Below are 14,716 nucleotides of genomic sequence, written 5' to 3'. Positions count from 1 at the left end.
CTTTCTTGATTTGAAAAAGCTCAGTTGATTTTCTGTGAATGCATAGTGTTTTTGCTATCTATAATAAGATATTAGAACAAAAAGTAATATCAGTATAACAAAATGCACTCTTTATTTTGCATTGTGAATCAAAAATAGCAAATAACATTTCAAAGAAATGTTTCTTTGAGCTTATTTCAAAGTCCGGTTTGGAAAACTATGAATTTTTTTATTTCTAACTTCAAAATAATTTTGCTGGTAGTGGGAGTTCTAAGTTTTTTTCCACTGTTCTTCTCTTTTGAGTAGTTTCTGTTTCAATCAAATGTCAAATTGATGGAACAGCTCATTTCTTTGTGCTTTAATGCTACTTAATTCATTTTTCATATGAATTTAGATATATTAAATTATTTCTGAGTACTAAAGGCAGCTAAAGTACAGCCAGTTGTAATAGTTTCAAAAATGTTTTCGAACCACGGGTTTAAGTTACACCTTTCCATCAGATGGTTTCCTGTAAGTCTCAGAGAATCTATGTGTTCATGAACTGGCCTGTCTGAAGTGTCCCAAGGTTCTGTTCTGTTTTGTTCTGTGGCAGCTCTTTTGACAAAAATGTATCAACAGTTGACGGCGGTGAAATGGTTGGGAGGATGATGATTTTCCTGGCACAGTTTGTTGCCCCAAATAGACACTCTGAACAACATTCAGTTCTTTAAACACTCAGATGTTTAAATCAGCAAATCAGCTGATGACCATGTCTATTTATTTATGATTGTGGTGTACCCTTCTTCAGATAGCTACATTCAGCAGGATAATGCATGATGCCACAGAGGTCGTATCATCTCAAGCTGGTTTCTTGGACCACAATTTCAGTTCACTGTAATTCAGTGGAAAAAAACTTTTGGGACATGCATGGATGTAGGATATGCATCATTGATTTGGAGCTGACAAATCTATGGGATGCTATGAATAAGAACCAATATCTCTGAAAAATGTCTAGGACACCTTGGTAAATCTAAACAACAAGAAGCAATCAAAATGGTTCTGCAGGCAAAAGGGGATCCACTGGCAAGGTGTACCCAACAAAATGGCCAGTGAGTGCAGTAGTGCAAGAAGAACTTGCTTTCTTATCTTCTGCTGCCGATTATGTCCTTCTGATCACTCACAAGGTCTTGGACTAAACACAAATTGTAGAAATTGTGAATCTATTATGGTGGGAGGGGCTCCAGCTGCAAACACCAAAACACAGCAATATTCAAAAGTGAAAGAGAGCAGGATTCTGATTGAAGACGACCGTGAGCACAGTGTCAAAATGTTAGGCAAGGTAAGAAAAAATCAAAATAAACTTTTCTCTTGTCTCAAGGAATGCAGTTGTAGATGTAGGACCTTATTAAATTATAAAGGGAAACAAAATATTTTTTGTTCCTGAAAGGACATCTGTCAATTTAAGTGCTTCGAGGAGAAGGTCCGCCTAGGCGGAGTTGTAACCACATTAGAATTCTGTTCTTGTTCTGAAATGCTTGGTTCAACTCTGATGGGGGAGCAATGACCCTGGGTGCATTTAACTCAGCTAGACCGAGACACAGCAGCACTCAAAAGAGACTATTGAGAAGAAAATAAAGAAAAAAAAGACATCTGGTTTAAATAATGATCACTAGTCATTTTCAGAAACCTCCAGACACCTAAAAAAAAAGCTAAATTACCCAAAAGGACAAATAAACATCTGAACGAGGATAAAGCTTTGTAAACTATAGCTTTGTAAGCCATTTAAAGAAACGCACAAGAAATCTTAGCCTCTGCCAGAGACCATTTCTGTTCCTATTGCACGTGTCCAAAACAGATAAAACAGCACAGCACTGTATATCACAAACAGATGTTTAGGCCCCAGCCTCTCCAACAAATATTTGGGAAAAGAACAAAAAAGGACATGCCTGGCTCTTCTGCTTTATATCTGCAGCTTATTCTGCCATTCAAGAAAAGAATATAATGCAATTGCTTACATGATGTTTTTTTTTATTACTGCAAAATCATGCAAGCAGAGAGATTTTTATTTATTTATTTTTTTGTTGTCTTTTTCATTCTTGGATTCCTCGTCGTCTCCATCATCAGTGATCATTACTGGGCGTCACTGAGCCTTTTTAAATACAACTGGCAGACCATCAGAGCATGCAGTGAGCATGATGGATGCACGACCTTGTTTATTCAGAACTTTTCTTTTTATTGCAAGACATTCTCCATAAACAGAACTGGGTAAAGATGGGAGTCAAATCAGGACTTTCTCTTTTTTTCTTGTTTAACAATATGTTGGTAAAAGTGTTTTGTTTTTTTTCAGTTTTCACTTTAAGGTGATCGTAACAGTTTTTTTAAGTACTATAAAGCAAAAATATGTGGGACATGAATCATCAGAACAACATTATGAAAATTTCTAATTAGACAGAGGACTAAATGATGAGGGCAGAGGTGATGGAGGGAAAGGAATATGGAGCTGCCTCAGCTTAAAAAGTTGTTTGGAAGTTTGTCCCAGCTGATATGAAATGGTCCTTGAAACATTTTTTTCTCCAGTAATATCCAACATCCTGTTATAAATCCCACAAATATGACCTGAAATGGCCTGCCTCCGTGTTGGAGGGTCAGGGGATCCATCGTCATGCCTTTGGCATCTAGATTACTTCGTTTTCAAGTCAACGGAACCTAAAGGATAATGGAACTGGAAGCATACAGTAAAGGCTTCTTTTTTCCATTTTGTCAGTAAATCCAGTTTAAAGGCAAAGCCTAAATCCCATTTCATGCTGCCAGTAGCACCAAGACTCTCGACCTGGAAGTTTTGACTTTGTGTGTGGATTAACTGAATGAATAATATTTATTGTGTATGGCAGAATATTAGGACTGTGCTAAGAAAATGTTAAAAATAAAATTATGAGAGTAAAGTCTTTTTATTCTCGTAATACTATGACTGTTCTCGTAATATTATGATTTTATTATTGTACAAATTTATTCTGATATTATAAATTTTTTCTTGTAATTTTATGTTTTTGGCCCTAATACTCTCTCATAACTGTACCTTACAAATGAACAAATAAGATACGAACATGGCCTAATTTACCTAAAGTGACATGTCGAGCAAGCAGTGCATTAATTGGTCAAGCAATCAAGAGGTCCATGAGTTACAGACAACTACTAATCACATTTTCAAGAAATCTGGTCTTTATGGAGTGGGAATGTATTTTCCATAATCTTGCTCTAAGCTGTGTAGTGGACCCTGACAACACGTGACACAAGGTGCTTTGGTGCACTAAAAGCAATGTTAGATGTTTTAGCTAAAAGACTATATGCCTTTTTAACACCATGCAGTCATGCACTCACAAATCTGGATTTTGTGGACAAGTGGTAAAAATAAGGTAACTTTGAGAGAATTTAAAAATGCAATGAGCCCATAATGTATAATTGTCTTTTGAAATGCATACGTTATCAGATGCCCCATTGCTTATGCAGTGGGGCAGAGATAAAATTAAATTTGCCCCCAGAAAGGATTAGCTAAGATGATATTCAATGTATTTTTTTGCTGATCTTTTCCTAGCTATAATACACTATTGTTGCTACATTTAAATGATTTCCGGTGTTTGCCTTAACTAGTTGTGTTAATAGTTATCTGCTGTCACAGTTGTGCATACTGAACTCCTTTGCTCTTCTTTTCCACTTGGCCTGTGTTGGACTGAATTTTAGTTATCCTTTTGTGGAGGTAAGGCCAAATATTAAGTATTTGTTACCATAATAAATTAGTTCCACATAAGATGGTTGATTGAGAGAACATTCAGAATCTGAAAAGACAATCATTTTCTATGGTAACATGTTATATTTTTATTGTACTGTGTCCAAAATTCAGCACAGAAGTTATAAAAAGCATTGGAAAAGCCAGATGTAAAACTAAATGTTCATTTGAAAGGAGCTCTCCAACATTTTCTTTGGATTGTAATCATCCAGGTCCCCATCAGTCACTGTAGACTGATACAGCACAGACCAAACTGCAGAAAGTTTTACTAATAATGGTAAATTCCAAGGAAATTAAAGTTGGTTGGAGGCATTCATTGGCACTGAACCTATGAACCAGATCTTTGAAAAGTAAAATATTCAAATGTCATTCAATCAGTTCTTTTCTCCTCAGATGGCTTTGATTTAAGAGAGAAAGAATATCTCCCTGGGATGTATAACTATTTAACAGGAGTACTGCATTACCTGTTTTATTGCAGCATGGACATTAAACTGATCTCATGACGTTCAAAAGCTTCAAGTTAATTTTTTACAGTTGAAACTGGGAGAATCTGAAAAGTGCCAAACGAACAGATTACTGACATCTGACTTTCTTTCAAGGGATTGAAAATGAGGTATTTTGGATATGTTTTTAGTTTCTCAAAGGAAATGTCTGCCCTCTGGTGGATATAGTCATACTTCAAGTACTATTTAATGTTTTTGAATTTAGAGTATAATACATATTCATGTTGAAGTCATGCTAAATATTTATATGTAATCACAATAATAATACATTTTATTTATAATGGCCTTTTATGTCAAATTGAGATTGCCATAAGTGGTCAGCTTCTTGCCTGCTGACCACCACCAGCAGGCAAGAAGTGTCTTGTCTAAAGACACAAATGATAAGGACGGACAGAGGGGGAATTGAACCGGCCAGTTCCACTCTTCTTCATAGGGAGGAGTTTTATGTTATTTTTTGTTCTTTTATGATTATTTGAACTATAGATTGATTATGCAACAAACAATTTTGAGTTTTAAAAACTGGAATTTAATTCATAATTTGAATCTAGCCCTGCACCAATTACAGTTTTCATGACAGACAGCTGACCTGACAAAAAGTTTGACTTTCAGACGCTATGTTTAACATCTGAATAGACACGAAATATAGCAATATACCCACTAACTTGGCAATAGTGTTAACCGCTCTTGCGCAGATGTAATTTGGTGTGCAGATATGTCAGTCACCTTGTCACATATTTACATTAATAGAACTGTTTAATATATTTTTAAAAGATTTTGTTGGCTCTAGTGCCTTTATTTAGCATTTGTCAGACATAAAAGTGAGTAATGAGAGTGGGGGAAGACATGTGGCAAAGAACATTGGGCTGGGACTCGAACCCGCGACAACTGCAACATGGACTCAGTCCTACAGCTATGGGTTGCACTTTGTCCCTGCGCCACCGCCATGCCCCTTTATCACGTCTTTAAACAAGTTGCAAATGCTTTTGTACATGAAAACACTGTTTTCTACATTTTCATTTGCTTTTTTCATGTTGATTAAAATGTGTTACATCGATCTCTTGAATAGTCTGAACCTCCACAACATTTGAGCACAAGTTTGTCTCACAAGTCTTTATGTGAAAAATGGTTGAACAAGTTGTCAAAATATGTTTCTAAATGTTTCCATTGGACATTTTTCTAAATCTGTCCTGATTTGGTAAATCGCTCCCAGGAGAACCCATTGTAAGTACCGTAAATGTCTGAAGCATTAAATCAACCAATGGTCAACCAGTTTTCTGAAATAACTTAAACCATCAACTGGCAAGTTTATAGTGTATATAGCCAAAGCACAGCATGATGTTACACTTTTCTTGATTTTTAGTTTCTGTTTAAGAAACAAAAACTTGTATTGTCAGATGAGTTCTGTTTAAGTTTTTTAAGTTAAGATTCTTGATTCAGCAGGTTTGCTGTGGTAGCTAGTGTACTTAAACTGAACAATCAAAATGTTGAATATATGTTTTATTTTGTTTAAATTGCCCTTAGGTATGTCAAGGGCTAGCAACCTCTCCAAGATGCACTCTGGCTTAGATAAGTCGAAATAGAGAGTGAATATAAGTATTTATTAGAAGTCTCAGACTCTCAGCCGTTCTTTTATTGTAGTGGCATGTAGGTTACAGAAGAGGGTGCTGTTGTCTTAGTAATCAGCTGTGTTTGGCTGTTCTCATCAGTGTTCACACAAAACTGACAGGAATACCAAACTGAGACTTATATAGATTTTTAGTTGTGTCTTAATGTGGTTTGTATTGATCAAACCAATAAAGACAAAAAAGATGAGACTTTATGTTCCATATTCGAAATTCACAATTTAATTTTATATGTCTGGACACAAAACACAGAAGCAAAGATCTCCCAGCATCACTTACAGTCTATCATTCTTCCTCTCTCGCACACAATCACACAAAAACGCCACAGTTGCTTGTGCGGTTATTTTCTATCTTTGATTCATCTCTGCTCTTATAACTTAAAAATAATTTACATTAAAATACTTTGATTTTTCCATGGGCACTTAAAAGAGATAAACCCAAAAATGGGGTTCTGCATTCTTCCTTCTTGTTGAAAGAAGTTCGTTCAGAGTTCGGAATTATTTTCCCAGCGGAAGGACTCTTTTTGCAGCACTTTTGCCAGTTTCTCATTAAATGGTTTGTAGAAGTCCTGCAGAATTTCTTTAGTTATAGGCAGCATGGGTCCCAGGTTCTTGTCAGCTGGTCTCCTGGTGTTTGATGCTGGACTTTTTGTGATTTGTGATTCTATTTCTTTTGACAGTGGCCCTGTAAAACACACAAATAACTCTGTCACTTCACTTCTTCCTGCACCCAGTAATAAATGAATGACACTTGACGGTAAGAAATGATCCCTCATAGAGAAAATCTAATTGAACACACAATGCTCCTTGCAAAAGTATTAAAACCTTTTAATGTTGTTACCATTTTGTAAGGTTACAACCTAATATTTCATTTGAATTTAATATAATAGACAAACACAGAATAACTCATAAAAAATTTCAATTAGGCAGAAAAGGAAACATTGTTTTAAATTATTAACCAAATAAGTCAATACCACCTTTCACTATAACTACCAGTTTTTGAGGGTATGTCTCTCCCATGATGGTTTTACCCCTTTTTTTTCTTTTTCCTTTTTTTGGAAGGCAGTAAGTACTTCCGGACAGTGAGTGCCTGTGAACATAAATTTTAAGAAGACTGTCCAAAATCATTAAGTCCTACTTACCAAGATTAAGAAAATCAAAGACTTTATGCATTGTGTCTTTCCTGTCGAAGGCATGGTCTTCCAGTCTCAGGACCAGAATCTGTTCTCTGCTGAATACAGTCAGCCAGTCAATTAGGTATACAACGTAAAGGCCAACTTGCAGTCTCACCTGTTGGGAACAAAACAAGAGAAGCAACCTTAGATCATCTAGTTCTGTTTAAGATATTGCTTTCTTTGAAGAGGAACATAGAAACAGGAACATAAAAATATTTTCAAAGCTTTCTTTGCTCCCCCATGTGAATCCAGTGTATGATCATGGGAGTAAGTGCACATATTTATTTTGGGGAGTTGTGAGAAATAATGTTTTATATGGGTTGTAATTTTACAAACAGAAACAAAACATTGGCAAAAAACTCAAAAATCCACTCCCACAGGTTGCCTGTTATTATTATTGTTTGATCAGTAGTAACTAATAAATGTTAGAATATTTTAAAAAGTAATGATATTTTGAATGTTTGTTCTCACATAATGATATAGTCCTTTAAAAAATATTTTTAGGATAATTTTGTTTCTGTGTTTTTTTAACTTACTAAGCAATTTAAAGTAGATTTTAGTGATTCGATGAATAAAATTATTTATTATGGAACATACAGTACCTACAACTCCTAATAATTTTATTCACAGCTTTTAGGTAAAGTGTTGGATAATTTTTTACCATTGATTCAAGATATAATACTCTAATGTTTTTTGTAGCCTATTCCTTGCTGAAACATGTCTACAATTTAATAATATTGCTCTTTTTCTTTTCTGCAAACTATGGCTTGAAAGATGGTACTATGAATAAGGGCCTATTTCAGGTCTCATATAATTGATGTAGGGTATGCTACAAAGGAAACTAAATGTTGACATCCAATCAAAAGGTGATTCAAAAATTGTAGTCAAAGGGTGCAATCTGGTTGTTTTGTTTATAGCATTCTTTTGTTTTATTTTTGATCCTCACACAAATTTATTTACTAGTCTTTATAGGAGAAATGTTGAGCAACACTTGAAAAAATGTCAGGTTGATTACAACATTTTACCAGGCTGTTTACATTTTTGGAGTCACTGGACACAGAAATCACATTGTGGTTCTTTTACAGAGCTAAAACTTTTACAAAGGAAAGTTAAAGAATTTATCCTTCAGATTGATTTTGAAGAGACCAACTTACTTTTTCATATAGTCTGTGAGAATGCTTGATGTATGAACCCCATTTTAGATTAGCATGACCAAGTCACTGATTATGTCTAAAACCAGTAATTTGATTTCCTAAAACTTCCTACTCACTTTAGTTTTAGGCTACTTTAGGTGTCTTGCTGACATTTATCTTTTTATTAATCTGACACTACAGCGCAAACAGCTGTAGTTCTTTTCAACATGCATTAATAACTCTGAAATCAATGGACAGACTTTGAGAACAGCTGCAGAGAGCAGGCATTGCCCTCACAGGGTCACCAAGCTTGTTGGAGGCAGCTGGAGAGCAGGACCTCTAAATACCAGACAGTTTCTGTGTGGAGCCAAAAAAAGGACTGACGAGACTCCTTCTCCTCCTCCTCTAACTCAGTCAGCTCCAGAGTACTGTGGGAAAAGCTGGCCAGGATCCTAATACAAGGGCTCTGAACTGGCTGACTGTAAAGATTTAGTCTGATGGTCTTAAGGAGGTTCATAGCTTTGCCGAACTAAGTTTTGTTGCAGCCAGAGAGGCTATGCTTTCTTTTATGAAAGTCCTTTAACATGTGCTAATGAAGTGTGGATTGCCCTCCTTCTTTCCTTCTTCAAGCCTTTGCTACTTGTCTTTTCCCACCATCTTATTAACTGGTGACTAAATTTCACTTTAAAGGAGGCCTGCCAGACAAAAGGAGGAAGGAGGGACCACTCACTGGCATTGCATTGTTGACAGTGGTGTTGTACACACAGGAGCGCATTGTGTATTCCATAAGGCACCCCTCGAATAGCTGCAGGGACTCTGACACCTTCTCATGGAAATCCTCCGCAGACTTATTGGCAATTCCAAAGTACAGGTAGTCAGAGTAAAGCCTAGAAGAAAACAGAGAAGCACTGTTAACATTTCCTTTTCAGGTTTGTAAAATTCCCAGCTAAAGGCAAATGGATTTCGATTGAATGTATTTTATTTATATGCATTAAAGAGTACTCTTTCTTTTTGCTCCACATTCTTAGAAGGCTGCAGACAATGCAAAAGTGTGAGGATCCTAGCAAGAAATGCCTCCAGAGTATCTTTCTATAATAAAAAGCTATTTTGTTAAAAACTGAACTGGTGACCAGAATCAACTATTTTTCAAAAACTCAAAAATCATGTTTTTCCCAGTTAGTGAACTCACCATGGTAAACACCCAATTTATTCTAGCATGTTGTTCACTTAGGTGTTTTGTTTAAAACTGGAGGCTGCATATGGCAACATAAAAACATTGATATGTGAAACATTCCAAGACAGGCATGCTGAGATTCATTAAAACTTTATAGGTTTTGTTAATACATGCTGACACAACCGGCCCTTTGAGGACATTCATAATCTTCATAAGACCCAAAAGTAAAAATGAGTTTGACACGACACCCCTGCTTGAAACAGGTAATTTTTAAGTAGCAACAGAAATCCTAATTTAATGTCACTTGTTCATTGATTTACTTTTTCATTTATTTTATTATGTATATATTGTAATGCTACTACAAAAATTTTAAAAAGTAAATAATACATCCATAGTGAATACTGCTTTTTTTTTTTGCAGGGTCATGGGGAATAGTGCCTTTATGCAGCAGCCATTAGGAGAGAGGCGGGGCACACCCAGGACAGGTCATAATGACAATAATCATATTGATCATTATTGTTTTTAGTAGTAATAGCAATCTTGTTTCTCTTCCTTACTTCATAATAAACACAAACAGTATGATAAATCTAATCAACGATATGCAATTCTTTAACACAAGTGTGGACAACAAACATGATCTTTAGTGTGAAGAAATAAGTCAAGACCAAGTTTAAAATGAGTGTCAGGCACTCAGGAGGAAGCTCTGCACAGGTTTAATAAACGTGTCACAAAACAACTTATATGACAGGCAGCCCCAGTAAAAGCCCAACACATCCTTCATAACAGCCAGAGCTCTTGTTTCCCATAAAGTGGTGAAGCATCTCTGTGTCAGCAGGGTAAACAGCTGTGATAGGGACTTGTTTTAGAGCTGCATCATTACAGGCATTTCAGAGCCAATTGAGGGCAGTGTGATAGAAATTCTTCCAACCTTTCCACTGGATCCCTGAGCATAATGATGAAACGAGCCTCTGGCTGTAGGGCATGGATAAAGTCCTGGATGAGAAACGGTGGCTCTCCCTCTGTGGTGTTGTCATAGAAATACACCCAGGCGTTGTTATCCCACATGGTGGAGGCACTCGCTTCTCCTGCAAGAATACACCAAATGTGGTCGAAATGAAGAACGAGCGCAATCAGAGTATTAAAAAAACGGTGCTGCGCTTTAAAGCAAAACACATATGGAAACACGTTTCTGCTACTTTTATTATAGTTTCAGAGACTCACAGCTCATGTTTACGTTTCTGGGGATTTTCTTTTAAGAAATAATTCCAAACTTGCTGTGGCTTGCTCCACCCTTTAGGTCTCTGTGCTGCATATGGTTGTTTTTGTCATGAAATTAAACCAACCGCATGTTTTAAAGGGGTTCAAGCAGGCCATATTAAATGCAGATGTCAGTTAGGTTACAGTGAATATAGCCTTTATGTTCCTTCATTTCTGCTTCAAAGGTTATTTGGACGTAAAGCTGAGGATACATGAAACATAAATATCACTAATTAGGTTTCTCTACTTCACAATTTTAAATTGGAAGAAAAGAAAAATATTTTTAACATATCTGTTTAGATCACAGCTCAGCCTCAGCAGAAAATATGTAACAGTAACATACTACATGTCCATGTTTTCAAAGCGTCTTGTGCATGAATGCATTCAGATGAATATGCTAATCACTGATGGAAGTTTTCTTTTCTTTGTTGTTTTGATGGTTGAGGAGTTATAATTCATGTAAATTAAGAGACATTCACAACAAGCCTTGCATTTCAAAGCCAATTGAAGGCAGTGTGACAGGTACTCTCATTTACAACCAGTGATGTGCTGAGAATTTGAATTGGGAGCAGAACTGGACCGTTTTCAACATAATCAGACCTGTTTGGTGATCAGAAACCAAGAAATTCAAACGTTTCCAATCAGTGAAAGGACCATATTAAGCTGTATGTATCTGTTGTGAATGTGTTTGTGTCCTTTTCAGATTTTTACTGGGAAAAAAAAGTCAGAACCATGACTCCTTGCCATTATAGTTCACAGTACTTTGTCTGTAACAAAAAATCCAAATTAAATACATTGAACTTTGTGGTCATGTGACAGAACATAAAATAATTCAAGGCATGTCAATGCTTTTTTTCCCCTCAGAAATCAAGGACTGTATATAAAACACTAACTTTGATCAAGTTCCATATACAGTGAGTAAAATAAGTATGTGTAGTTGCAAACAAAGGCTACTGTACCAAATATTAACATTTATTTTCACAAGTGTTCAAATACTTATTTGCAGCAGTAACACACAAATGAGTTATTTAAAAAACCATACATTGTGATTTCCGGACTTTTCCCTTTTTTTTTTAAGAGTATGTCTCTCACAGTGGACATGGACCTAATATGAAAATTTCAGACCCCTCCATGACTTCTAAGTGGGAGAACGTGCAAAGTCGCAGGGTGTTAAAATACTTGTTTTCCTCACTGTACTCATTTAAATTAAACCTGCAAATAGCAAACACTAAAAATTCTCTTTGCTCTAGCATTATGTTCGTATGAGCACACAAGCAACCATGTAGGCATCATAATTGCATCTTTGGTGGTAAAGAGAAACTGCAGCGTGACTGCTGTCAACACAATGACACTTGTGGTACTCATATCAAGTCAAACGACATCCTTTCTCAAACAATTTGAGCCTAGCAACTTTATCAGGCTGCACCGAGAAATATATTCAGTATTCATTAGGCTGCCTGTGCCTTCATTATGCCGTTATCTGCTAAGTGAAGCCTTATCTCTCTCTCTCCCTCAGAAAAGAGACTTATTTTCTATGCTGACAACGGTGAATGTGAAACTGGATCGGTTCTAATGCCGTTATGTCTGAAATGATACAAACTGTAATCTTGTCTATTTAAAGGACCCCGTGTCAGCTAAAGAGGGTTTATTTTGCTCCGGGTAAACAAGTGTAGGAGCCAGGCCGTCGTTCCTGTGGTTCCCCAACCTGACCATCGGCGGAGGAGAATCGAAGAGCAAAGATCCTGGCCGGAGGCCTGCACCTTGCTGGGCTCTCCCGGAGCATTGAGTGAATACCGAGTGGGCTTTTGGCACACTCCCCCACCACGTTACAAGGATTACTTATTTAAAGAGGGAAACAAAACAGCACAGCACGCTAGGCTCAACTCAGTGCAGTGTGAAAAGGCTATTGTCGAAACGTTAAATCAGTTTTCCTTTCCAGCTGAGTCGTTTCTTTGACACAGTGTTTGGACGATGGGAAAAGGCAGGAACAGATAGGAGCAGTGAAGCTGGAAACAGGATATGCTGATAGAGGAAGGCGGTTTGTAGGCTTCTCCACCCTGCTGTGGATATTTAAAAAAAAGATTTCTTTATAAAGCACTCCAGTGAAGTGGCTAACTGAGGCAGAAGGATGTCTAGCATTAGAAAGATGTTAGAGGGTCTCTTTAGAGCTGAGTCACCGGCTCTCTTTTAAAAAGAAAAAAAAAATTACACTCCTTTGCTGAAGTGGCTCCCGCAGAGCAGCCTCACTACCTGCAGCCTCTGAAATATAAGATTACAAGTGAAGTTGCAGGACACTGACAAATGCCAAAAACGCTCCTGGGTGCAGCTTGACTGGCGGTGCAGGATACTGCTGGGGCACTTTCGCACACATATCAGAGCGCTGCTACATGACCTGAGTAACTAATATGAAGTAAGCGAGGGAGGGGAGCTGGCGGCGACACAAAGCGATGTTCTGACAAGGAAAAAAACAGGAAGGCAGAAGATTAAGGTTGGCAGGAAATGTTTGTGGTACTAAAACTTCCTGCAGATCTGATTAGCAGTGTTTCAGGCGTCGTGTGGCGTGCTGTCATTTGTATCTTGTACCCTCAGTTCTCTGCTGGCAAATCATTCTTAAGATGCTCATCGCGCAATAGATCGATGAGTAGACCGAAAGTAATAAGCAGCTTCCTGGCACTTGATTCGCAGAGTTTATAGCGTATGTTTAGTTTGCTTAAGTACAGTGAGAAGCAGGATGTTCGTATCTGGTTTACGCTTCATCAGAGATCAAGATTTGAAGTTTAATGCAAATTGGTTGGCTTTTTATGTCACATTAAGAGCACAGAGATATCTTGCTGTAGACAACGATGGGCTTATAAAGGTCAACTATTAACAAACCTCTCCAAACTGAATAAATATATTTTGATGCTCAGCATCCAACATGCTTTAATTATACTCCAGGCACACTGACTCTTGATTGCATTTGTTTATGCAAATTAATAAAAGAACAAAACATTTTGCTATTTAAATTAGCGAGATGTGTCTTTCTTTTCTCATTGTCCTTTTGTATAAAAAATCTCTTTGTGTCAAGGTCGAGAGTGGAAACAAAAGCAAGTTTCGGCAGTTTTGACAAGCTTTCATACGTTGTAAGATCTGAAACTATAAAGATGCAGCTAGAAACTAACTGATGACTGTCAATCTGCCACGATCGGTGACTGGCACGTTGAAAATCAAAAGATGTTTCCTTTTACCAACCAAAGTCCAGAGGGTAGATGAATCAAAGTTGTCTATTATAATTTCAGTGAGGTATTTACAAATAAATCAGAAGTAGCACAGAAAATAAGTTATTTAAAAGAGAACTGAGTCTTGGACTACAAGAGAGTGAAAGAGCAAGACTTGTTCTGAAGATAACAGGAAGGCTAAATGCAGTACATCAAATTTGTTCCTTTTCTTCCTTTTGACTTCTATCTATCATAGAAAAAACTTGATTTAGAAATTTTGGCAGCTGTTTATGAAGCTCAGTCAAAGTAAGAATCTACAATTCTTAGGGAGTATAAAGAATAAGGACTGCATTTTTATTGATAAATAGACAGTTTAAAATATGATCAGGTAATTTCTGTTTTGAAAATAGTAAAACCCTCTTTTGAGTTCCTTCATCTTCTTGTACCACAGTTCTTAAAGAGAAATCAGAAATAGGTCATAGCTTTACAGACATTGGAACATGGAATTTGATTGGAGTAAATCTAGATAAATGCAATATTTTGGAGTTAAGTTGTCACATGCAGCATCAACCTTGGTATGAAGATGTGAAAACCCCCTTTTTTATTGCAGTGTGAGTGCAGAGATTGATACTAGAAAATAGCAACTAAGAAAGGGCACACTGTTTTTTGGGGGGCTGGCAGTACTGGAGGATGCAATGCATCATGTTATGCCACTTTTAACCCACACAGCTAAATACAAGGGCTCTTTTAAATTTTAAGGCATAAAGAAGGTAGCTTTTCTGACATTTCTAGTGTTAGTTAACCTGACAAACAAATAGATAAAAAAAAACCCTGTTTGAATTAAACCTTGTCAAACATATTACAATTAGGGATCAGTACAAAAAGTACTTTTTAATAACCCACTGGATTTGCTT

At 36.7% G+C, this 14,716-nt stretch overlaps 1 protein-coding gene across 1 annotated transcript in view; it reads right to left on the bottom strand.

Annotated features, from left to right (window-relative positions):
• Positions 1-6,066: 6,066 nt before the first annotated feature.
• The window catches only part of chst15 (carbohydrate sulfotransferase 15), a 42,268-nt gene continuing 33,618 nt past the window's right edge, over positions 6,067-14,716 (bottom strand). The window contains exons 5-8 of the mRNA XM_032574813.1: positions 10,277-10,433; positions 8,905-9,061; positions 7,009-7,156; positions 6,067-6,551 (exon numbers count right to left, since the gene is read on the bottom strand). Of these exons, the coding sequence (XP_032430704.1) occupies positions 6,352-6,551; positions 7,009-7,156; positions 8,905-9,061; positions 10,277-10,433 (662 nt within the window). The 3' untranslated portion in view covers positions 6,067-6,351. The remainder of the gene's footprint in view (positions 6,552-7,008; positions 7,157-8,904; positions 9,062-10,276; positions 10,434-14,716) is intronic.

The sequence above is a fragment of the Xiphophorus hellerii genome, chromosome 10 (genome assembly GCF_003331165.1).
Source record: "Xiphophorus hellerii strain 12219 chromosome 10, Xiphophorus_hellerii-4.1, whole genome shotgun sequence".
NCBI classification, from domain to species: domain Eukaryota; kingdom Metazoa; phylum Chordata; class Actinopteri; order Cyprinodontiformes; family Poeciliidae; genus Xiphophorus; species Xiphophorus hellerii.
Note: the sequence above shows the minus strand (reverse complement) of the source record. Positions and strands in the feature narration are given on the sequence as shown.